This window comes from Meles meles, chromosome 1 (assembly GCF_922984935.1).
Source record: "Meles meles chromosome 1, mMelMel3.1 paternal haplotype, whole genome shotgun sequence".
Lineage (NCBI taxonomy): Eukaryota > Metazoa > Chordata > Mammalia > Carnivora > Mustelidae > Meles > Meles meles.
In genome coordinates, this window is record NC_060066.1 from 144,311,606 (window position 1) to 144,337,019 (window position 25,414).

General features: G+C 36.2%; 1 protein-coding gene across 1 annotated transcript in view; it reads left to right on the plus strand.

The window, feature by feature from the left end:
• The window catches only part of COL24A1 (collagen type XXIV alpha 1 chain), a 395,306-nt gene that overhangs the window by 332,058 nt on the left and 37,834 nt on the right, over positions 1-25,414 (plus strand). Inside the window, exons 49-54 of the mRNA XM_045980771.1 lie at positions 13,968-14,075; positions 15,679-15,786; positions 15,878-15,931; positions 16,510-16,572; positions 20,299-20,352; positions 24,592-24,627. Coding sequence (XP_045836727.1) covers positions 13,968-14,075; positions 15,679-15,786; positions 15,878-15,931; positions 16,510-16,572; positions 20,299-20,352; positions 24,592-24,627 — 423 coding nt within the window. The remainder of the gene's footprint in view (positions 1-13,967; positions 14,076-15,678; positions 15,787-15,877; positions 15,932-16,509; positions 16,573-20,298; positions 20,353-24,591; positions 24,628-25,414) is intronic.

Below are 25,414 nucleotides of genomic sequence, written 5' to 3' on the forward strand. Positions count from 1 at the left end.
TTTTACATTTTTAGGGGACTCCCTCTGGCTTCATTATGGAAAATGAATTGAAAGGAGCAAGAGAGATGCAGGAGACTATTAGACTATGTATTGCAGTATTCCAGACTACACATGTCCATGGTTTGGACTAGATTAGTGAAGTGGAAATGGAAAGAAGTGGGTGGATTTAGTAGTATTTAGGAGGTAGCTTTGTTATTTGATTATGGGAGGTAAGGGAAAGAGAGGGATGTCAAGGATAACTTCCAGATTTCTAACTTGTGTGAGTTTCTAACTCAATGCATCATAGCGCCTATGACTAAAAAAAGCAAACACTGAAAGAGACCCAAATTTTATAGGCAAGGTTATAAGATCCAGGTGGAGATGTTAAGTAGGCAGTTAAATATTCTGGCATAGAGCTCAAAGAGGAGGTCAGATATAAACATGACAGTCAGTGGCATATACAAATGTACTTAATTGGTCATGTTAAAAAGTAGATGAAATACTTTACTTTTGAATATTGACGAGAATATTTACAAAAATGTTGACAGGGGCAGTCAATAAGGGATGTTGGGAGAATCCAGAGACTGTCAGCAGAAGAAAGTGTTTACTACCCTTAGACCTGAAAGGTTAAAGGAAAGAAATAATGTCAAGTTGAGACTCCAGTTGAGAGCCGGAGCTATTGGAAGAGGGGTACCTCACAGGAGCTAGAGCTGAAAGTAACCCAGCCACTGACAGAATGTCAAGGCCAGAAGGAAATTGGAGAAGTAAATGTAGTACGCCTCCCTCCTCTAATATCCTAGTGAAGTGTATCCCATTGGCCCACCTCAACTGAAAGTCAGTAGGGACAAGAGAACCCAAGTGATGCAGTCCATAAAGGTCAAATTCCCAGGACAAATAGCAAGATAGAGAAGGAGCAGTGAATAGATTTGGGGAACAAATGAAGAAAAACATGAATATTAAGTAAACAATGGAAAGAAGGTCCAGTACCAAGCTGTGGGGAATGCCATCGTTTAGAAGTCAGGTAAAGGTGGAAGAGGAGACTACAAAGGTGACCAAGAGGGAGTGATCATAATAGACAGGAGAAAAAGAATATAGTGTCATGGAAACTTAGCAAAAAATATTTCAAGGAGTAGGTCATCAACTATAATAATCCTGAAAGATTGTATTGGACATGTGTCTTAATAATTTTATTTTTTTGGTTATTCAGCATCTTACCTCATTTTTAGGTTTATAAATGTTTGTGTTTACTCTGTTTGATTTTGGTGAGGGAGGCCACTTTTTTTCCTTTTTCTTTTTAAAGATTTATTTTAGTGAGAGTGGGGGAGCGGCAGAGGAAGAGGAAGAGAGAGAGAGAATCTTTGAGCAGGCTCCCTGCTGAACACGGAGCCCGATGTAGGGCTTGATCCCACAATGCTGAGATCATGATCTGAGCCAAAATCAAAAGCCAGATGCTTAACCCACGGAGCTACCGAGGCACCCCAGTAGAAGGCCCCTTTCTACAGAAGTCAAATGCTAGACTCTCATCTTCCAGTTCCTCCTTGAAACAAGGACATAGGCCCATGACCTAGGCCAAACCAATCATTATGTTCACCAAGACCTTTGGCTGGGGAGTCTGTGATATGCAGAAGCTGGGACAATAGAGATTCTGTTCTAGTGGCAGTGGCAGTAACATCAGTAGTACTCAGTTTCCAGGGGTGACAGGAGTCCATGACCAGCAGCTATGGTGATACACACTTCAGTGTCCAGATTCTGGCTGCCTAAACTCCTCCAATTCTGTGTATTTTCCAAACCTGGCTTTCTGGATTTACCTGTGATTTTTAGGAGCTGTTCAGTGCCTTTTCAGTAAATTTTCTGTTAAAATTTTCCAGAATTGGTTTCTGGTGTTTGCGAATAAGGACCCTGACTAGTACCAAATCTCAAAAAGATAAAATTATGCCATTATATTTTAGAATATGGAGGTCATCGGTAACTTTAGCAAATAGCCATTGGATTTGATTAGTAGCGGCAGAAATAGGATCGCAGTGCTTGAGGAGCATGGACAGCGAAGAAATCAGATATTCAGGCAATTCAGTGGAGAAATTTGGCTCTGAAAGAGAAAGTAGGACAATAACTAGAAATGAAACTGAAATTAAAGTAGAAGTTATTTTGAAGTGAGAGAACCTTGAGCACATTTAAAAGCTAGGTGGAGGGGCGCCTGGGTGGCTCAGTGGGTTAAAGCCTCTGCCTTCGTCTTGGGTCATGATCCCAGAGTCCCGGGATCGAGCCCCACATCGGGCTCTGTGTTCATCAGGGAGCCTGCTTCCTCCTCTCTCTGCCTGCCTCTCGGCCAACTTGTGATCTCTATCTGTCAAAGAAATAGATAAAATCTTTGAAAAAATAAAATAAAATAAAAACTAGGTGGACCTAGTAGAGACAGAGAGGCTGAAGACATAATAAAGAGAAAGGAGAATCTGAGTATGAGTTAATCAGACAATAAAACATGTACATTCTAGGGACGCCTGGGTGGCTCAGTTGGTTAAGCGGCTGCCTTCGGCTCAGGTCATGATCCCGGCGTCCTGGGATCGAGTCCCACACCGGGCTCCGTGCTCGGCGGGGAGCCTGCTTCTCTCTCTGTCTCTGCCTGCCACTCTGTCTGCCTGTGCTCACTCTCTCTGACAAATAAATAAATAAAATCTTAAAAAAAAAAAGTATTATATTAAAAAAAAAAAAACATGTACATTCTAGTTCCACTTCCGAAGCTATTCTACTTCTAACTGGGCTGTCATTTTTAAAAAAACAGATTCTGAGCTAGATGTCTCTTTATATAGGGCTAGTATAAGAATCTCATGGAATTTTGTGATGAAAGGAATTGAAATGAATTACAATAATGTTGAATATTGCTGCAGTATATCACCCAGGGCCATGAAATATGAAGAATGGTATCTGCTATTCCCATTGGTAAGCAATTTGGTATCAGATCATAATTCATCATCTCCTACCTTTAGCATTTTCAAAGAATAAGTTAGAAAAATTTCACATGCATACTTTGAATATCAGGATGTCATAAAAATATTGAATGTTTTCTATCCATCAAAATAAAAAAAATAATAACTTTCCCTTGAGGAATCCCCTTTTCAACCCCAAAGTTTACACATGCTATTGGTATTTATGAATATGGAAATATTTTTTACAAATGTTTCTGTTTCCTTTAGAAATATGATATGAAATTAAAGTAAGTGATGCTTTATAAAGAACTAGTCTGGTCAGTGACATTAGATAACAATGGCTAACTGGTAATTTCTAATTATTTCTGAAACTTACTATGGCAATAGAAAAACTAGTTAAGAGAAAGTAACACAGTCTCTAAATACTAGCATATTCCCTGGAATATTTGCAACAACAGATAAGGATATCTTTCAATTGGTCTTTTTTTTTTTTAGCTTTTATTTTATTTTTTTAAATCATGGCACCGTGGTGTTTCTTGGCTTACCTTTAAAGACTGCTGGATTTTTCCACTAAGAAAAATATTTATTCTGGGATTTCTAGCATTATGCAACTGCCTGATTTTCCTAAACAGTGTTCTTTCTTTTTTTTTGATGTGGCCAAGGAGTTAAAGAATTCTTGGCATATTCAGTCCACAGTTTCAGTGTTTTTTCAAAGTCATGTGACTATAACTGAAGGACAGTATTGGAGAGGCTCACAGTTGCCTATGTGAATTTCCTTCTGTATAAATGAGTGTTTTGAGACAAGTCAACTTAGCACATCTGCAGTAAATGAGTCTACCATTGCTGTTTTCATCGCTTTGGACTTCTGTAGTGCCTCAATCATTTATGAAAAAGGAAAACAACTTTTCCCTGCAAAGATCGTAAATCTATTTGTCACCAAAATGAAGGCTTACTAGTCTTCTTATTTTTTATTGCTACAACTAATAAAATTGGTTATTGGAAGAAAGGGAAAGAAACAAACCTATCATCTTGACTTAAGACAAATCAAGGCTTTTCAATCTTGACTTTGCACTTTGTCAGGTGAACACAGGCTTAGTGTTATAGGAAATGAGATGCTTGTCCTGAAAGAACATCGGAAGTCTTGAGTTTTCCACTGTGGATTGTGTCCAGTATAGGAAGGAAAAACACACTTCATCAGCCCACTCACAGTCCAAGCACAGAGTAGCAAGACCACCATGGAAGCCTCTGTTAGGGACACCAGCAAGTCTGCCACCCATCTGTGGCACTGTCTAGCCTGTGAGCTAGTCACACCAAAGAAACTTCTGTTTCTGAGAAAATACATGTCTTTCCCCATGGTATTTTGGAGAAAGAAACACACTTGCGTTTGCCAAATTTACATTCAGCAGATCCTGTCAACCCTTGATTATTAAAAGGGTGATTTCCAGTTCTGGCTTATCCTGATTACTACTTTCTCCCTCTCCCCGCTGCTACTTGTTTTGGCCCATTTACTGCTCATTAGGAACTCTTCCAGAACAGACAAAACACAGCCCGTTTGGCTGCTTATTAGCAACAAAATGAAAGATTTGCTGAAGGATGTAACTTTCCTAGTTGAATCTTCAGTGACTCCCAATCCAATGAAGTTCATACTCTTTTTGTAATGATCTTCACAATCTGGCCTCTGTTTACATTTCCAGTCTTCTATTCTACCTTTATCCTCACATTTGCTATGCATTTCAGTCATAATGACAGCTAACAATTATTTTAAATGCTAACTATGTGCCAGGAATTATTCAAAGTGCTGAATATGTATAAAGCTATTTAATCTCCACAAAACAACAACAACAACAATTAAAAAAAAACGTGAAGTAGGTATAACTGTTATCTCTAGGATACAGAAAATGAAGGTGAGACTTGGAGAGACTAAGCAACTTGCCTGAGGTCATAGAGACAACAAACAATAGAGCCAGAATTCAAAATCAGCCAATCTAGATTCAGAACCCGTGTTCTTAATCACTATGCTATACCCATTCAGCTACGCTTAATTACTTAGGTATTCCCCCCAAATTCTGTACATTTTCCTTACTTTCATGCCTTTGTACATGTCATTTATGCCTTCTGCTTGGAAAGCTCTTCCATCTTTCTCTCTAACTTTAGGATGAATAATTTCTTGCTCTTTCATGACGTAATTGAACAGTTACCTCCTTCAGACACTCTTCCTTGAACTCTCCAGTCAGAGTTAAGCAACCCTGCTCTAGAGCATAGATCATATGGCTGTTGATTACATATCTTCATGTCTTCCTGCAACAAAAGATGGCAAACTCATGTAGATTCGGGATTGTGTTTTATCTTTGGAGCCCTAGCATTCAGCAGCCTCAGGGCAATAGAAGAAGCTCAATAGGGGCGCCTGGGTGGCTTAGTCGCTTAACCGTCTGCCTTTGGCTGGGGTCATGATTCCGGGGTAATGATTCAGGGGTCCTAGGATCAAGCCCCACATTGGGCTCCTTGGTTAGTGGGGAGTCTGCTTATCCCTCTCCCTCCCCCGCAACTCACGCTCTCTCTCTCACTCTCTTTCAAATAAATAAATAAAATCTAAAAAAGAAGAAGCAGCTCACTAAATATTTGAAGAATGAATGGTCTTTGCATAACTGTGACTTTGGAGTCCTGAATAAAATTAAGATGTGTCAGCTACTTAACATCTTAGGCTTATCATCTATAACAGGAATGTAATAACACCTACCTGATATAGTTTGTATGTGACATGTTTAGCAGACTACATGCCCTTATTGCTGTTATCATCTTCCCATAATAATAGATACTCATGGTTAAGCTAACGTTCATTCATTCAACATATCAGTGCTTATTATGAGCTAGGAGTTGGAAAATACAGCTCTAAACAAGATAGACAAGGAACCGCCTTCATGAAACATACATGGAACAGGAAGAAATGTCTGACATTTGGCCATTTTTTCAAAAAAGATTTTCTTTATTTATTTGTCAGAGAGAGAGCACATGCAGGGGAAGTGTCAGGCAGAGGGAGAAGCAGGCTCTCCCCATGAGCAGGGAGCCCGATACGGAACTCGATCCCAGCACCCTGGGATCATGACCTGAGCTGAAGGCCTATGCTTAACCAACTGAGCCACCCAGGCGTCCTGACATTTGACTATTTTTGACCTAAAAAAAAAAAAAAAAAAAATTCATAATGTACTATGAATCAGCCCAGTAATTTGTTAGTAGTCCGGATATAAAGAAATCAGGTAATTCCAACTTGTGGAAGAAAGAAATAGGGTTTTGAGATAGAGCATATTGGAGATAGATGATAGATGGTATAGACAGTGCAGGCCTCATGGAGGATGTCATACTTGCGTATAGTGAGACTGTATCTCCCTTGAGAAGGTAGGACTGAGCCGGGTCTATAAAGAATGAGAAACAAACACACACTGTGAAGGAACCAAAATGGAAAGACCTGCAGTTAGGAAAGAACTGGCATGTTCACAGGATTATCCAAGGATCAAGTAAGAGAGTATGGGTATAGATTTGTTATTTTTGAAATAAAAGAGGGACATTTATTTCTTCATAGTAGCATGAGCCTGGACATGTCTAAGATCCAAAGTACAAATGAAATATCCATCTTTTTCAGTCCCTGTCAGTTCTGTGATTATAGGTGAAGATTCGAGTGAAGGAGATTTCATAAGATACATTAATTTTGCCCAATATTAGAGTGACATTTGCACTGTCCATTTTGGAAGACTGATAAACCACCAGTTGTTCTCATGGAAATGTATAAATAATTTCTGTGAGGTAATACAATGTTGAAATGCCTGTATTCATTAAGGCTGAACAAGACTTAGTTTTGTACACTCTTGGGAATAGACATAAGTCAGGCAGACCTGACTTGTCTCCGCTGCCCTGTGACTTGTCTCAACCGTGCTCCAAGTTCCATAAGCCTTAGTATGTTTAGAGATTCAAAACTAAAGTCACCTCCCGACTTCAGTGTACAGCTCATTCACAAATCTTATTTCTAACATTTGGCCACATTACTTTTGACTGGCACTGAAGGAAAATGTTATGAATGCTACATTATTTTTATATAATATAGCCTTGCATATAATCACCTAATAATTATTATCCCACATTTTTAACAGCCAATTCTTTCCTAGGGGGGATATATTTAGTAAACCAAATAAAATGAGAAATTCTTACTTAAACAGAAGTGTTTTTAGTTGCTTGGAATAAAGGAAGCAAAGCATTACTTTTATAACTCATTGGTGTGCGGGCTTAACAAAAAATGCAGTACTTATGTTGCCTAATAATGCAAAAAAAATTATGGCATCATACTTATTTTTTGTACTACAGTAAGTAAAGTAATTTTAATTGCTATTTTCTCCCATAGTAAATAACTATATAAACATAATGGTATGAGCATAGAGGATGGTTGGAAGTAGGGAAAGGATAAAACTTTCTAGTGATTTTCAAGGTGCTACTTTAAAGAAAAACATCAATTAATTTGAAGTTTAGTGTCAATTTAAACTTATCACTCTGCTGTTGAGACATCAATAAAATTAATATTTAAAATATTTGTCTTTTCATTCAACATAGTTTTAAAGATGGTTTTCCTTTGTTAATCTACTTTAAAATGTAGTTTTCTATTTTTGCCTGTACTTAAAATTTTTTTTATTTATTCCTTAATATATTTGTTTCAATTCTAGTGAAATTACAATGTCTAAAATAAGGGGCCTAGGAAGTAACAGAGTGACATTCACTATTTTATATAAACTAGTCATCATTGTTCCAAAATCTTTCTCTTTCTGTCCTCTGAATATATGCAGATAACTCCCATTTTCTGTCCCAGATCTTTCCATTCAATTCCAGAAAAAAGGCAGTTTTCTACATAAACATGTATATGCTTATGTACCCTTCTTTCCTTCCCCCACAGGGAAGTCAAAGTGAAAGATTAGGAGTTCCTCTTATTTCCTTCACTGACATCAGATTAAATAAAACAATACAACCATATTACCATTATAGTTTCTTTCTTCTTTCTTTCTTTCTTTCTTTCTTTCTTTCTTTCTTTCTTAACGGTTATGGTTTCTGATACACAGAAGACACCTCAGTAAAAAGTAACTCTTGTTGTGGCTGATATTGTTGATTACTGACTGAACTAAACAGTCATCAATTTCAGTTTAGACAAAATTGTTACTTTCTGCAGAGTTGAAAACCAATTTAAGAGTACAGACTTACAACTAGTAGATAAATAAATTCTGGAGATCTAATGCCCAACATAGTGATTATAGTCAACAATATCATATTGTAAATTTCAAGGTTGCTAGGAGACTGAATCTTAACTGTTCTCAGCACAAAAAAGAAATTATAAACATGATATAATAAAGGAATTAGCCAACATTACTGCAATAATCATATTGTAATAAATAAACACAAATGTACCAAAACAGCACTAAATAGGCTTTAAATTACATAATACTATATGTCAGTTATACGTTAATTAAAAAAAAAACTTATTCAGCAGAGAATCTAACCCCCATCTGAGGATAGTGGAAGTCTCTAGCCATGAGACATCATGTACTCTTATCATACTATTAACTTTTTTTTAAAACCCAGGTAAACTGTTAGTTGGTTTCAGCATCTTTGAACAAATTAAATATGATTTTATTTCTTTTAAAAATTTTCTCAGAATGACTTACTCTTTGCTGATTGGTTTTAAATAAATCATTTAGAAGACACTGGAAAGAATGCTTAAGCATTAGCATCTGTTTCTCTTGAAAGTAAAATTACTCATCCATCTTTGTGTTCACAATAAGAAATATTTGTTCTCTACTTGTATGAGACATTGTTTGGAACTTTGTGCAGAACACTCTGCTACTATCCTCAAATTTCTCTCTAAGAAACCAACATGAACACTAAGTGACTTGGAACATATTCAGTGTGCCCTGTTAAATGTGTGATAGCACTGCAAGTAAAGTTTCTAGTTTCCAGTTAACCTTGAGGACTAGTCTTAGAGTCCTTTTATTCTCAGCTAAAAATACCTATTGAATTTCTGGAGCATTCAGCAAGATCTGAATGTCCATTGCCATGCATCACTGGAAAGATAATTTTTTTTTCCTGTTGGTGAATAAATGTCTTAAAAAATTGCCTAAAATTATAAGTGAAGTGCTACTATATTAGAATTCTGGAATGTTGAGGTATCCTAAAATTGTCTCAGGTAATCTGTCATGTGTTATCTTCTCCCTGTGGCCTCTATTACCTCTGTAATACATTCGAGGGCAGGATATTCACAGTGTTGTAAGACAATCCACCTTTTTTTAAAAAATCCTTACACTGATCTGCTTTCTACCTAGTTTAACTCTGAAACTAAGTCTGAGTGTGTATGTTTTGTTTTGTTATCCCTTGCTTACATACCTTCCTTCTCTTCAAGTCATCGATTTCTTTGGATTTCTCACCTGTTTTTGTTTTTAGTGGGGAGGACAGTGTTTATCAGAATTCTGTTTTTCAGACTTGCCTTTTTGTTATAACAGCTATGTCTTTACTGAACATTTTTGAAATTTTATATCCCAAAGTCTCAGATGCCTATGACTGGATTTGCTTTCATTTGCATTGATGAGTTCTAAAATGACACCATGTCATTAATCCAGGATTTGTGTGGCAAGAGGAAAGAAATATGATAAATTACATGAGTCCAGGGTTCTCAAGTTCATGTGACAAGGGGAAGGAAGTAGAGATTCGTGCACTTGGATTAATGATGCAAGCAACATGGGAGAACCATACCACCTGAGTCTTAAGTCCACAATGTGGCTCTCTTTCTCTTTTCTATCTGCCCAGCCCTGCTTCCTCCCTCTCATTCTGTCTCTCTCTTTCCCTACCTTTCCCCCTTCTCGCTCCTTCCCCTATTGTACTTCTGTCTTTATTTCTCCCCTTCCTTTCACCTTTTCCCAATGAGGATCTTGTCCTCATAATTGTTCCTTAATGTATATCGAGAGCCACTAACATAGAGAAATGGTAAGAGATAAAAATAGCCAATGTAGATTGGGACCAAAAAAAAGGTTTAGAGATCAAGTTAAGAAATATGAACCTAGGGGCGACTGGGTGGCTCAGTGGGTTAAAGCCTCTGCCTTCGGCTCAGGTCATGATCCCAGAGTCCTGGGATCAAGCCCTGCATCAGGCCCTCTGCTCAGCAGGGGGCCTGCTTCCTTCTCTCTCTCTGCCTGCCTGTCTGCCTACTTGCGATCTCTATCTGTCAAATAAAATCTTTAAAAAAAAAAAAAAGAAAAAAGAAATATGAACCTATATCCTGTTGGTATCCTGTAGGTGTCTTCCTGTAAGTTCCCAGCATAGTACATGGCACCTGGGAATATAAAATACATTTTCATTCATTATTTTAGTCAGTTTTGTGATCATGAAGAAAATCTACCTGGAAAAGGTAATTCTTTAACTATGTTGAATTATTTACCATAAGTAAAAGAATGAAAAGGTATGTGATGATATAATTTGGAAGAAATAACTTGGGGAAAAAGGAAAAATACTTCAGTATTATATTCAAAATCAGCTTTATCTTTAACTCTTATTCTCCCAACCAGGCCTTCTACAGAAATGGCTCTATTTTTTTTTTAAAGATTTTATTTATTTATTTGGCAGAGAGAGATCACAAGTAGGCAGAGAGGCAGGCCATTGGGGGCGGGGGGAGCAGGCTCCCTGCTGAGCAGAGAGCGAATGTGGGGCTTGATCCCACGACCCTAGAATCATGACCTGAGCCGAAGGCAGAGGCTTTAACCCACTGAACCACCCAGGTGCCCCATTTTTTTTTTTTTAAGAGACTCTATTTTTGACAAATCACCTCTCCTATCACATTTGTGATAGGGTAATATCTTTAATTTTAAGGGCAATATTTTTATCTTTTATTTTTTTGAGAGAAAGCATATGTGAGTGGGGGGAGGGAAAGAGGAAAGGGAAGGAGGTTCCCAAGTAGGCTCCATGCTCAGCAAAGAGCTAGACACGGGATTCTAATGCAGGGTCCGACCTCACAATCATGAGATCATGACCTTAGCTGAAATCAAGAATCGGACTCTTAACTGACTGAGCCATCTAGGTGCCCCAACAATATCTTTATCTTGTGATCTTATTCTAATCTACTTTCTCAGTAATGCATTTTTGATTAACACCAAAGAAAATTTCCCCTATTCAGGACCCCTCTAGTATTTGCTTTGTATCTGGAAATCTTTAAAATATTTGTCTTTATTATAACTATGTATATATTACATTTTATCTTTTTCACTTAATTTTAAGCTTCTTGAAAACAAAAACCTTATTTTATTTATTTTTGTATTGCTCATAGGGCTTCCCATGACCTTGCTTTCACATAACGATATGCTATATCATAATCAAATATTTGCTGAATGCCTAGACGAATGGTTGCACAACCCAGTTTAGTATCCCAGGAATCAACTTAAAAAGTAGCAGTCATCTCCTAAAATAGGGGTTGACAAATGTTTTCTGTAAATATTGTATTTTAGGCTTTGCAGGGCAGTAGGCAAAACTAAGGTACTGTTTAAGAACTTATATAACTTACGTGAAAAAATAGATTTTCACAAAATTTTTCTTATGAAATTGAAAATATAATAATTTAGTACAATTTTTTGTAATACAAGTCTACTTACAAGAAAAAATAGAATTTTGTGGGAGGAGAGATAACATATAGCTTATTACAGTTCCCTATCATCAAAATTTTCTTTTTATTTGTTAATGCTGACCTATAATGAGATTTTGCACGTTTTCCAAATTTTATCTTTGAAAATTCTTTTCACACATATAAGTACTGCCAAATTCATGAACATATGATTTTAATTGTGCATATTTGTTGCTTGGAAGGAATTTGTAAAATTCTGTTAGATTCTTCTCTTGATAATTTGCCTTCTAGCCTGTTGTTACATTTATTTTAGCGTTTCCAGTTGAACTGTTAGGTGGGAGCTCCTCAGCTGCACAGTTAAATGGATTTTGAGGTACAGAAATGTCTTGCCTCTAGTGCTAAAAAATGCTACTGAAAGGAGTTGAGCTCAGAAACTCTACCCACTGCAAATTTGTGTGGGAAATGAAGATCTGACTTGTTGTTTTAATTTTTGACATCACAGGAAATGTATAAAGTTGCTTGATGTTACTTGTGATTGAAACATTAGTTGTCATCAAAATGACTCTTGCACATGGGGTGCCTGGCTGGCTCAGTTGGTACAGCATGTGACTATCGATCTTGGGGTTGTAAGTTCAAGCTCTGTGTTGGTTATAGAGATTACTTAAAAAAAAAAAAAAAAAAGGAAAGAAAAAGAAATGACTTGGGTCACCTGGGTGACTCAAGTCAGTTAAGCATCCAACTCTTGATTTTGGCTTAGGCCATGATCTCAGGGTTGTAAGATCAAGCTCTGTGTTGGGCTGTGTGCTGAACATGGAGCATGCTTAAGATTTTCACACTCCCTCTGCCTCTGCCTCTGCTTCTGCCCTCACCCTTAAAAAAAAAGAAGGAAAAAGAAACAGAAACGACTACCAAAGTATATGCTTCACTATAGACATTGCAGCAAAATCTAATTTCTAAACCCGTTCATCATTCAGTAATAGAGGTTGAGGGTGGGTCTTGCCATTCAAAAACATTTCAATCTCATTCTCAAAATATCTCAATAAAACTTTATCCCTGCTGAGCCATCAGATTGCTGTGTGATAGAGAAAATTAGGATATTCAGTTTCTATTTTCACAAAAAATATCACAAAATGGATGAAGGTTGCCAGAGTCAGTGGAATTCACTATTGGCACTACTGGTTCAATAACACATGCTAGATGAGTGTTTTCCTCAGTGTACCTGATGGTGGATAATACAGTGAACATCCATAGCTTTAAATATACTACATTTTCACAACTTTTATAAATTTGTTCAGTAAATATTTTCCCAATGCATTGCTATTTTTATCACATTTTAGCAGATTCCACTTGAGGTTGTACTAATTTAGTGTTTTAAATTCTTTGAAAATATTCTCACCTATAGTCAATCTGCAGACTGTTCACATAGGTTAGCTCTTCAGTCACTTCAACACAGCATTGGCTCCCCAGATCAACAACTGAGTAGTATTGGTAACATCTGTTGATTCATTAAGAGGCAAGGAAAACCACTGAAAAACATTTGCCTTGTTTTTTTGTTGTTGTTTTTTTTTTAAGATTTATTTATTTGACAGAGAGAAATCACAAGAGAGGCAGGCAGAGAGAGAGGAAGGGAAGCAGGCTCTCCGCTGAGCAGAGAGCCCGATGTGGGACTCGATCCCAGGACCCTGAGATCATGACCTGAGCTGAAGGCAGCGGCTTAACCCACTGAGCCACCCAGGCGCCCTTGCCTTGTTTTTTAATTGGCTACTGAAGCTGCTCCAATGTCTTTACCATTTCAGGCCGTTGTTCTTGCCAAAAGGTAATAATCTTAAGCAAGTTTACTTTGAGGACATGATGTAAGTCATATCAGTAAGTGATTTTCCATGCTGGGCTAACAAATGAACCGCTCAGAAACTTTTTTTTTATTTCTTAATCTTTTTTTTAAATTGAAACATATATAAGGGACATAAAATATTATATTAGTTTCAGGTATACAGCATAATGAATCGATATATGCGTATTGAGAAATGATCACCACAGTAGGTCTAGTTAATATCCATAGGATATTTTTCTTAAGGAAACATTAATCAGTTATTAGAGTTATCATGCATACCCAGAATATAATACAGAAAGTTAGAATACAACATACCTACTTTGCACCTAGGCTATTTAAGTCAGAAGGTACTGACAGACTATACTGCCTCAGTATTTTCATTTTAAATACCTCAGACCATTACATTAACTATAATTAGAGACTTTAGGTGAGTCAAAACATTACTTAAATATTTCACTTATTTGGGAAAGAAGCCCAGGAAAGTCTCAAACCCGGGCAGTGTGCCAACAGCAGCCTTTCGGAACACCATCCCCTCCTACATATACTGAGCTTCTGGATGGATTTTTAGGAAATGCCCCAATTTTCATTTCTTATTTCTTAGGGCACCAGAGGCAGCCCAGGAAGAGCAGGACTGGTTGGGTCTCCAGGTCCTCGAGGAGCCAAGGGGTCATCAGGCCTCCCAGGAAGCCCAGGGGTCCCAGGCCCAAAGGTACTTTAACATTTTCTTCTGATAGATGAGCAGCACCATTGACAAACATCTTGTTCCTGAGTTCATTGGCTAGATCTCAGGATGGTAAGATTAATGGTTTTTAATAAATTTGACCAATAGTAAAAACACATTCGGAAGAAAAGGAAAGTGTGTGGCCTGGACATTCTCCTCTCCTGTGATAACCACAGTGCCTATAATTGCCAGAAGAACTCATTAATTCAGTATTGGCGATGCTTTAAAAGATGCTCTTTGACTCATTCTGTTTCTTCTTTCCTGTCATCCTCTGTCTCCTCCTAAAAAGAGAAATCTTATTACTTCCAGATACATACTTTCTTAGAAATACTTCCTATTCCTCTGAATCTGAATCTACCCAACAGTTCATAAATCTGATAGGAGTAGAGCTTATTTCTTAGAGTCAAAGTGATCATCATTAAATCTTGCATTGACATTCATTGAATGGAGTATTGTACATTCAATAAGGCTTTCTAAGCAAAACCTAATTTAGAGCTATCTCAATGCAGAATTGACCCCTACAACCAAGAGATGACTCCAGTGTCTAAAGCAATTTTATAAAAGCCAGAGATTAAGAAGTTGGCACCCTCATCATTATCAACTCTTAATTTGATTTTCATAGTTTCAGTTCTAAAGAATGTTCCACTATTCTGACCCATGTGGGTAAACTGGAAATGACTCATCCCTTTCCACTAAAATTCAATGTAGCTGACCCAGTGCTAAAACCAGAAAGTGAAATAAAATTCCTATCTCTTAAGTATGACCTGACAATAAGAAGTATCCATATTTGTCAAGTCCCAAAGCTGTGTCTTTGTTTCCAGACAGTGAAGGATAATTTGCTAATCTTAAAGAATCGTTGATCAAAATCTACCAACCTTCATTTTTTATTAACCTAACTCTAAACTCCTCCTGATTATTGTTTTTAGAAGTGGTGTGAAAGATATTGCAACTTTCATTTCAAAAATAAAATAAAAATGAATTTAGAAAACCCTTACCTTTTACAAATAAAACAGCAGTGCTTATGTATATCTTCAAAGTGACATTTTAGGAGATGAAAGGAATATTTATGAAAGGGAACCTTGAGCAACAAGTACTAGAAATTTCTTAATGATAGGATTGAAAAGATAACCATGGCAAAAGCCAAGGTTCACACACTTCAGGAGACCCTGCTCTGTTTCTGGTATCGGCTGAATCACCTCTGCATGGTGAGGAAAACACAACAAAATAATACTGATTTAAATAAAATACAAATTCCATGATATATAAACACCCCCCACACACACCACCTCTCACCATTCTCTCTTTAGCCCCACTATCCTTCCCCTTTCTCTCTTTTTTCCACACTTACGACCACAATCCCTGAAATTTTCTTTCCCTACTGTTACACTTCTTGCTTATTATAATCAAACATTACTTGTGTGAAAAATATTGGTAGGGAGAATGACCATGCAGAATTTGATTTCCCTAGTGCCTTGTACTTATGCCTAAGGATAGACCTGTATTGGGGTTTCATTTAAAACACAGTAGGCTTATAGATTCTAAAGTCAAGATCACCTTTCTTTTCTTTTTTTTTTTTTTTTTTGGTCCATAGGGTGAACAAGGGCTACCTGGTCAACCTGGAATTCAAGGTAAAAGAGGTCACCAAGGAGCACAAGGTGATCAAGGACCATGTGGAGAGCCTGGTCTGAAAGGGCAGCCTGTATGTGCCAACTCAGAAATTCACTAAGTATTATTTTACAGGCCAGGCCACCATTGCATAATAATGATTATCCTGTCTATTCACATTGCAGGGAGAACATGGTGTTCAAGGTTTGACAGGTTTCCAAGGATTCCCAGGCCCCAGAGTATGTTTACACATTTTCTGCTATTCATCAGAAAGATGTCGAAATACCAATATTTAGTCTCTGACTTGAGTCTCTGACAACCTATTTCCTAATCTGAAAAATTTCCGTTTGTAGAGTTATATATTTGAATTTTGAAATTAAATATTAATATAAAATTTTACATAGCTATGTATTTTCCTACCAATTTTAAGAATAACTCACCTCTGTCCCCTCACATTCCATTTTCCCAAGCATTTTATTTTGAAAATGTTCAAACATACAGCAAAGTTGAGAGAATGAGTAAAAACCCATATACCTCTTACCTGGGTTCCACCGTAACTTTTTAGTCGACTTGCTTTATCATGACTGTATCTATCCCTCTCTCCCTCTCTGAATTCATTTTGGTGTACTTCAAAGTAACTTGCATGGTTCAGATCAATTCCTCCATAGTCCTTCAGCAGGTACAACATTAACTATCTGTTTAATTAACATTCCATTTTTAAAGAACCAACTCAATAGATTGTTACAAGATTCTTTCACTTGTAAAATGTTCATATAGAACGGAAGATTTTGACTTTTTATTTTTATTCTATTTTTAGGGTCCTGAGGGAGATGCTGGCATTGTTGGAATATCAGGTCCTAAAGGTCCTATTGGGCAGCGAGTAAGTGTCAAGTCATTCTACTTGCCGGGAGATCGTGATTCTTTGCTTGTTTTAGGAATTAGCATTAAGAATTCTAAAATTAATATACTCCATATTAATAACTTAATAAAATGACTTTAAAGATGAAACTCAGTAGATCCCATGCAAATGTTCTCAGCCTTTTTCAGTTCATTTATTAATTTCAGCAAAAGACCCTATAGACGACCCATCTTCCCTGTTCTTACTTTAGAAAATACATATCAGAATTAATGTTGATAGTGGATAATGTATTTATTAACTCACATTAGGAACAAAAACATAAAGCGGTTTCGTGTTATAAGAATTAATGCAACCAGAGACCAGAGACCACCCCCATATGCACCACTTGGAGGAGGCTTGTCTAGGACCAGAACTCCTCATACCACACTTTGAAAAATATTTCCCAAAAGCTGTGTTTTCCCACCTCAGGGGTAGCTATTCCTGGAGAGTGATGAGGAACTGCTTAAAGAGTTGCAAAGTTTGGTGTCTGAAAAATTCCATTAGCTGTTTAGTACCTAGAATTGCAAAGTGCAGCAAATATAAGTAGGGATAGATAAGCCATCAGCAGTTACTGGTTTTTGGGTTTTGGTTTTGTTTTATTTTGCTTTTTGTTTTGTTTTTGCTTTCATTAACCAGTCTCCTAATTGATGAGATGGTCTGTAAAACTGGAAAAAAAAAAAAGTGATAAAATGTCGAACACTGGTTTGACTGTAGCAGTAGCACCCCCTTGAGTAATAGCAGCTACAGGGGCAAAGGTGGAGACAGCAAAGAGAAGAAGGAAAGTGGTCCAGCAGAAGAAAAGAATCTCGAAGAACTTTACAGCTGAAAACCACTGTCTTGTGCAAAATATTAAATGAACAGTCAAATTTTTGAAATCCTGCACTCCTTCTCCAACTCTTACAATAAATTATTTTCAGTAACACAAAGGTCAATGTTGCCCTGAGAAGTGTTTGTTTAAAGACCCGCTTCAACATTTCTTCAGGTGCAAATTTATTAGTTATTTTTATGATTCCTGAAGAACCATGGAAAGTTGGTGTTTTTATATGAGGCCCAATTCTTGATTATCCACAGGTGAGTTATATGTGGAAAGCCTTCTCTCTAATAAACATCGCTTTTAAGTTCTTACATATATTAAATTCCCTACTAATTAAATCCCTTCATTGTAGTTTTATTAAGCTTTCTCAATTAATTAGTCCTTTCTTGATATTTGGCTGTCTGCCTAACATCTGTCCTAAGCAGAATCTTACTAGGCGCTGGGTTTCTGTAGGCTGGAGTCTGAGCCCTATACTGCTTTGCAGCTCCAGAAATTTTATCAGTTCACCGATAGTAAAGTTCTGGTAACTGCTCATGAATATTAATTTACAATTGCAGATATCTCTTACTGAGTCATTATAAAGACAAGTGAAAAGTCGTGACAGGTTAATACTTAGCAAAAAAACTATTATCTACCAGTGTTCAGTCTGTGTCCCTTCTCTCATTTAATCCTGATAAAAATCCTGTGAGAGATGCCATCATCCCCATTTTTCAGGTGGGGAAACTAAGTCTCTGAAAGGTAATTTGCTCAAGGCCATACCTGGCTAGTAAGTAGAAAAGCCAAAATCTGAATTCACAGCTGACTGGCCAAATAATATGTTAAAAGGTTGCCTGCTAATTGTATAATTAGAATATAGAATGGATATTAAGTGGCCTAGTAACTAGTTCTTGCTCAACAATCAATAAATACTAGATGATTAAATAAATTAATTGAAGTAGGAAATCTGGATTAATTTTTCTTCATTTCAAAGATTTTTTTATGTAGTTAACTGGACCAGCCATTAAAATCCTAACACCTAAGGGTCACCTGGGTGACTTAGTCGATTAAGTGTCTGACTCTTAGTTTCAGCTTAGGTCATGTTGTTAGGATGTGAGATAGAGCCCTACCTCTGCTCCATGCTAGGCGTGGAGCTAGTTTAAGATTATCCCTCGCCCTCCTCCCCTGCCCCTTCCCCACCACCTCTCTCTCCCTCTCTAAAAATATAAAATAAATAATAAATAAAATCATAACACCTTGTCTTTCAGACACAGATAAGCATAGACACTTTTTTTTGCTGTTTGGTCTACCGTTTTCTAGAGTTCATGTATACCTCTCCGTTCTTTTAACAATCACTATTTTATTTTAGAGAGTCAGATCATGGTCCAGTTCATTAAATTAAAGCTTTGTTGATTTTTTTTTCAGTGGTAAACCGATCTAGGACTTAAATTTGATTAGTTTATGAATCAACTCTTTTTTTTTTCTCGTGTTATGTTAGTCACCATACAGTACATCATTATTTTTTGATGTAGTGTTCTATGTCTTGATTTGGTTGTAGATCTTTGAGATTTGGGGACCATATTTATAAATTACCACTTAAAGTCAGTCTTTGTATTTAAAAGTGATTCTATTAGATTTACTTTTATAGTGCCAGCTAATTTCTCTCATTCTAGGCTATCTGTGAATAGGCTTTATGACATAAGGATCTCAGTTGCTATCATTTTCTGTACCGTGGCAGGAGTTGGATAAAGAGAAAGCCTATTAGATACCTACATTTAAGAATTCAGGTTAAGTGTGAGCCAGAAAGACTGAAATTTGCTGCAAGTGGGAGTGGGAGTGGAGGTTGAGGGAAAATAACTACAATAGGTATTTTGTATTCATAAAGAAATGGTAAGTCAGACAGAGAAAGGAAGATCAGCATGATCTTACTTGCATATAGAATCTAAAAAATAAAACAAGCCAACAAAACAAAACTGAAGCAGGTACATAGATATAAGGAAACAAACTATTGGTTCCCAGAGGAGGGGAGGGGTTGGGGACGGGCAAAATGGGTGAGGAGAATTAAGAGGTACAAACTTTCAGTTATAAAATAAGTAAGTCCTGAGGATGTAATCTATACAATAGGAAGTGTAGTCAGTAACATTGTAATAGAGTTTTATGCTGTCAGATAGTAACTAGACTTAACGTGGGGATCATTTTATAATATATAAAAATTTTGAGTCACTGTGATGTACACTGGAAACAAATAAGATATTGTATGATGAGTTATACTTCAATTAAAAGAAAGATAGCTTCCATACATAGTTTAGGAAGAATTGACCAGACTGAGCTTATTACAGGTTATCTTCATAAGCATTAACAGCTTACAGTTTCAAAATCATTTTTCACATTTAAATCTCAAAATGGCCCTATGATACAGGCAATCATATTTAACAGATGGAGAAACTGAAGTTAGTCACATATGATGCTCTTTGTTTCTTTCCCATGCCTTCTCTCAATTCCATGCTGCAAGTCACTCAGACATCTCCTTCAACCTCTGTAAAGAAAGTTATCCAAAATTTTGTTCATCATTCTATGTAGTCTTTTTTATGTAAAGTATTTGCATTTTTTATGTAATAACCCACATGTAAAATGGCATCGTTAAAGTTATCACCACACAAAAATTGTATTGCTGATTTATCAGTTTATTAGAAATTATACAGATGTAACTCTTCTGGTAGGAATCTGTAATAATACATAGAATTGTGTCACATACGGCAAGTCAAAAGTACTATGATTTCTTTTGATATTATTAGATTTTACACTAAAAACTGGAATTATGTGGACATAGACTATTTTACTGTTACACAAGAAATTTTCTAGAATTTTTCTGCATTATACTGGCAGTGAGACTGACTGATTTTCTTTTACCTCAACAGGGAAACACTGGCCCCTTTGGCAAAGAAGGTATAATAGGCCCAACAGGTAGAACTGTAAGTTTGTTACAATATAGGTCTTCCTTTTCTTTTTCATATTCTTGTTTTTCCCTCTTTAATCCTATTTCTAGAGCAATCCAAAAAGCATTACTCTGGGCATTTGAGAAGCCAAGGGCAAAAATAGATGTACATTTTCATCTAGAAGGTGATTCCTGAGAGCTTAGAGACCTTACTTGTACTGAAGAAGGTGTATATAGTGAGATAAACAATAAAACTAGAGTTGAGAAAGGAAAGTAGACCTGGAGCAGGGGAGAAGGGGCTGAGCACCATTAGTATAGAGGTGATCACTAAAGCAATAAAAATAATCCATTTTCTGAAGGAGAAAGTGTAACAAAAAAAGTGCAGATAGCCAAGATCCGAATCTTTGGAAGTGCCCACCCACTATAAAGAAAAGAGATAGTTTGTGGGAATACCAGGAAAAACAGAAAAGCACAAGGTTCAGATAGATGAGTTTCAAGTAAGGAGTGGTTAACAGTGATCTTTAAGAAAATAAATTATAGTAGAAAATAAAAACTGCAGTAAGGAAGGAAGTAAATATAAATATTTAATAACTTTTCTCAAATTCCTATACAAACTTTTAAAATAGGTATTATTATTTCTATTTAAGACATGGGGAAACAGATTAGGTTTACAAAGGTTCACCTAATTAATTCAAGGTGGTACGGCTAGTGAATTACATAGGTGATGTTTCTTCAGTTCTTTCTGCCCATCTAAGCTGTGTCTGGAGAGGACACTGAGACAGTTAGTAGAAGCCAGTGCCTTTAGAAATCTGAATATGAAATAAAACAGAAAAATAAGATAATGGTTGGCAGAGTGGTCAGGGGAGAGTTTTACAATACTAATAGTAGTGTAAACATACAAGAGAAAGAACCCAGTAGGTAGGGACAAATTGAGATTTGGAGAGGAAAAAGGTAATCCCTGCAGGGAATCAATGTTTTGAATCCTTTGAAAGCATTATGGAGAGACACAGAGTCTTAATATATAAAATGAAATGCTTTGGGTATAAACAATATTCTCTTTGATAAATTAGGGAAGAATTTCCCACCAAAATTGTTGAATTTTTGATTTTGCAAATGAAAAGTGTAACTCAACATTTCTCTAGATTTTCAGCATTTACCACTCAGAGCTATATAGTCTAAGTGGGAGGTTGTAAGTGGGAGAATTCTCTGATTTTGGTGGGTGGTTCTTCAGCAAGCTAAGAAACACATACTTGTGATTACTGAATAATTGTTCTCCTCTGTCAAAAAATGTGAAATATTAATTAGTCAAGGAAACTATAATAAAGAAATGGCTCAATTAAAATGACTTTTATGTATAGCTAGTTCTTAAAGGTCCTTATGATATTCAACATGCCCATCAAATATTTTCCATGTTCCATTTTTTCCATTCTAAGAAGAATCTTCTAAGAAAAGTCTGCTATGAAATAAGCACTTGAGAATGGCAGATACTTTGTGAGAGAAAAAAAATAGTGTGGGGGGATAAAAGATATGCTTTTCCAAATAAGGAAACATTATTACTTTTAAGTCATTGTAAATGAAACTATATGGTAGCACAAAAGAGTAAACAAATAGATGAGTGTAAATAGTCTAGAGCCCAGAATTAGATCTCAGAATATATAGGAATTTAATCATAACAAAATGGTATATCAGGATGATTGTGGCTATTAAGTTAATAGGAACCCTGAATCAAACTGGTTTTAATAAGGAAATTTATATCACATTATGGGAAGCCCGGAGGTATAAAGGGCTTCAGATTTGGTTAATTTAGTGACTCAATCATGTTATCCAAGACCAGGTTCTTTCCATGTTTCTACTCTGTCATCCAGACTGTTAGCTTCATAATGAAGCTTCTATAAGATAACTGTAATTTCTCAGCAATTAAATCCACATATAATTATCCAAAGTGAAAACTGATCTATAGCTCTATCTTGAGAAAAAATAAAGTTTTTTTCCAGAAGTCTCCCATTGCATTTTTCCTCATGTCCATTGATCAGCCATATGCCCATTCTTATACCAGTGACAGGGGAGATGGAATTATTTTTAGTCCCACTGTTGCTGTAAGAAATTGGAACCATATTTCACCCAACTTTGTTTTTTTACTTTTTTTTTTAAGACTTTAAATTATTTTAAAAAGCTTAGAAAGCTGAAGTGTAGCTTTAAGGTTGAGAAGACCTTTTATATAAGAAAGGAAATCCTAAAACTATATAATAGAACAGAATATGTGTTCACTTAAAATTTTTTAAATTTTGAATGGAAAAAGATTCCATAAACAAAATTAATATAAGCTGGGGAAAAGCAATTGCAAAAATATATAAAGACTTCATGTGTAAAGAGCTCTTACAATTTGGTATGAAAAAGATAAAAAACTCAATAGAAAATTGAAAAACAAATCCAAAAGGTCAATAATTTTTTGGAAAGATGCTCTCCTAACTTAGAGTAACAGAAATGCAAATTAAAATAATAAGATATTACATCTAACCTCTTAGAAGGGCATTAGGGAGAACAGTAGTAGTAGAAATGTGAATTATAGCCTTCATGGAAAAAGATATTTGTTAAAATATAAGTACATATACATTTTGACGAATCAGTTCCACTTAGAGAAATTTGTGCAATAGAAATTAAGCACTCAGTATACACTAAGAAAAGTTTACAAAAATTTTTTTCACAGTACTGGATGTATTAGCAAAACTTGAAATCCCATGTTCATTTGTAGAAGAATGGTTGTGTAAACCATGGCCTAGCCATTTCACAGAATACTATGCAACTATTAAAAACAACCAGTTATATCCAGTTCAGCTGCCTTGTGGCTGTTCATGATGTATTGTTAAGTGTGAAAAATCTGATGCATAGAAGAGTATATATCAGTATTATAAAATATAACCAGTCACCCCATACATACATAAATATATTTGTCAATATTTGCTTAGGAAAAAAGGTATGAAAAAACGTACATACCAAATTGTTAATACCGGGCTGGAGGTGGGGTAGGGCATTAAAAACAAGTTCTATAAAGGTGTCTTGAAAATTCGTTTCTGAAAGTTAATATCCCAGTTTAAAAGGAGTTTAGAACAATCAGGAAACACAAAAGAACTGATCAGTGGTGAAATAATGAGATCGTAATTTTAGCCTGCAAGATTAACAAGAATGATAGTACATGGTGTGTGTCAGAAGTCATAAACCCCCATATTGTGCAGGCATGCATGCGTACTCAAATAAACTTTCTGGAGGACAATTTTTATAGAGTACAAGGATATTTGTTGCAGTGTTAGCATGACCAAAATTAGAAATAATCTAATAGGAAATTCAATAAAAAGATTATTGTTTATTAAGCACTAAATAAACATTATAATTGTATGGAAGAATGTGGATTGGTGTGGAAAACACTCGTAACATTGGGAAAGTGTAAATTCAGGTTTCTGAAAAGACAAATAGTACTATCTCATTTTTAAAATAAAAAATACATATATAATTTCCACAAGGATGAAAACAAAAATACTAAAAGAAATTTTTTGAACAATAGGTCCATCTAATAACAGACTATACTTTCTCTTCAAGTGTACATGGAAAAATCACTGAAATAGACCATATTTTGAATCATTAAAAAATTGTTTACTAAACCTAAAAGAACTGAAGTCACACAAGGTATGTTCTCTGGCCATAATGGAATTAAAGTAAAAACTGATAAACTGGAGAGATAATAAGAAAATCTCCAAACACCTGCAAATTTAACCATGTACTTCTAAATAATCCATGGATCAAAGAGGAAATCTCAAGGAAAGTTAAAAAATAATTAAAACTGAATGTTCTTGTATACAACATACCAAAGTTTGTGGGATGTAGCTCAGAAGGAGGAATAGAGAAAATGAAAGAAAAGGAGGACATCACCATAGAAACAAGGTTTTCAAAGGCTGAGGTAAATAAATATTAGAAGAATTTAAGCTAGTAAATTCCCTTCTAAATAGCTCTGTATCTGATTATCAGATCTCGGCTTCACTGAGTGCTTGTTGTCCCTGTCTCACTTTGTGCACAAGGTGATAAATCAATACCTTGTTTTTGTTTGTGTTTTGCTTTGCTTACCTTAGGGAAAGGAAACTAGAATTTATATAAATTTGCTAAAGAAGGCTTGCTAGATAGAAAAAACAAAAACAGAGGTTACCATGTTTCTGTATATAGCCTCAACTACATTTGGTAAGTAACTGTTAGTAGCACTAAAACAACATTTTTTGTTTTCTTGTAGGGACCCAGAGGTGAAAAAGGCATTAGAGGTGAAACTGTAAGTTTAAATTTCTGGTTATGTTATCACTTGACACTAGGCCACCTAGGTTCCATAAAAGCAAGGACCTTGTTTGGGGTTTTTTAGTTTTGTTTTGTTTTTTGTTTTTTGTTTCTTTTCAGCATAACAGTGTTCATTGTTTTTGCACCACACCCAGCGCTCCATGAAACACATGCCCTCACTAATACCCACCACCTTATTCCCCCAACCTCCCCCCCCCGCCCCTTCTACACCCTCAGGTTGTTTTTCAGAGTCCATAGTCTCTCATGGTTCACCTCCCCTTCCAATTTCCCTCAACTCCCTTCTCCTCTCCATCTCCCCATGTCCCCCATGTTATTTGTTATGCTCCACAAATAAGTGAAACCATATGATACTTGACTCTCTCTGCTTGACTTATTTTACTCAGCATAATCTCTTCCAGTCCCGTCCATGTTGCTACAAAAGTTGGGTATTCATCTTTTCTGATAGAGGCATAATACTCCATCGTGTATATGGACCACATCTTCCTTATCCATTCGTCTGTCGAAGGGCATCTTGGTTCTTTCCACAGTTTGGTGACCATGGCCATTGCTGCTATAAACATTGGGGTACAGATGGCCCTTCTTTTCACTACATCTGTATCTTTGGGGTAAATACCCAGCAGTGCAATTGCAGGGTCATAGGGAAGCTCTATTTTTAATTTCTTCAGGAATCTCCACACTGTTCTCCAAAGTGGCTGCACTAACTTGCATTCCCACCAACAGTGTAAGAGGGTTCCCCTTTCCCCACATCCTCTCCAACACATGTT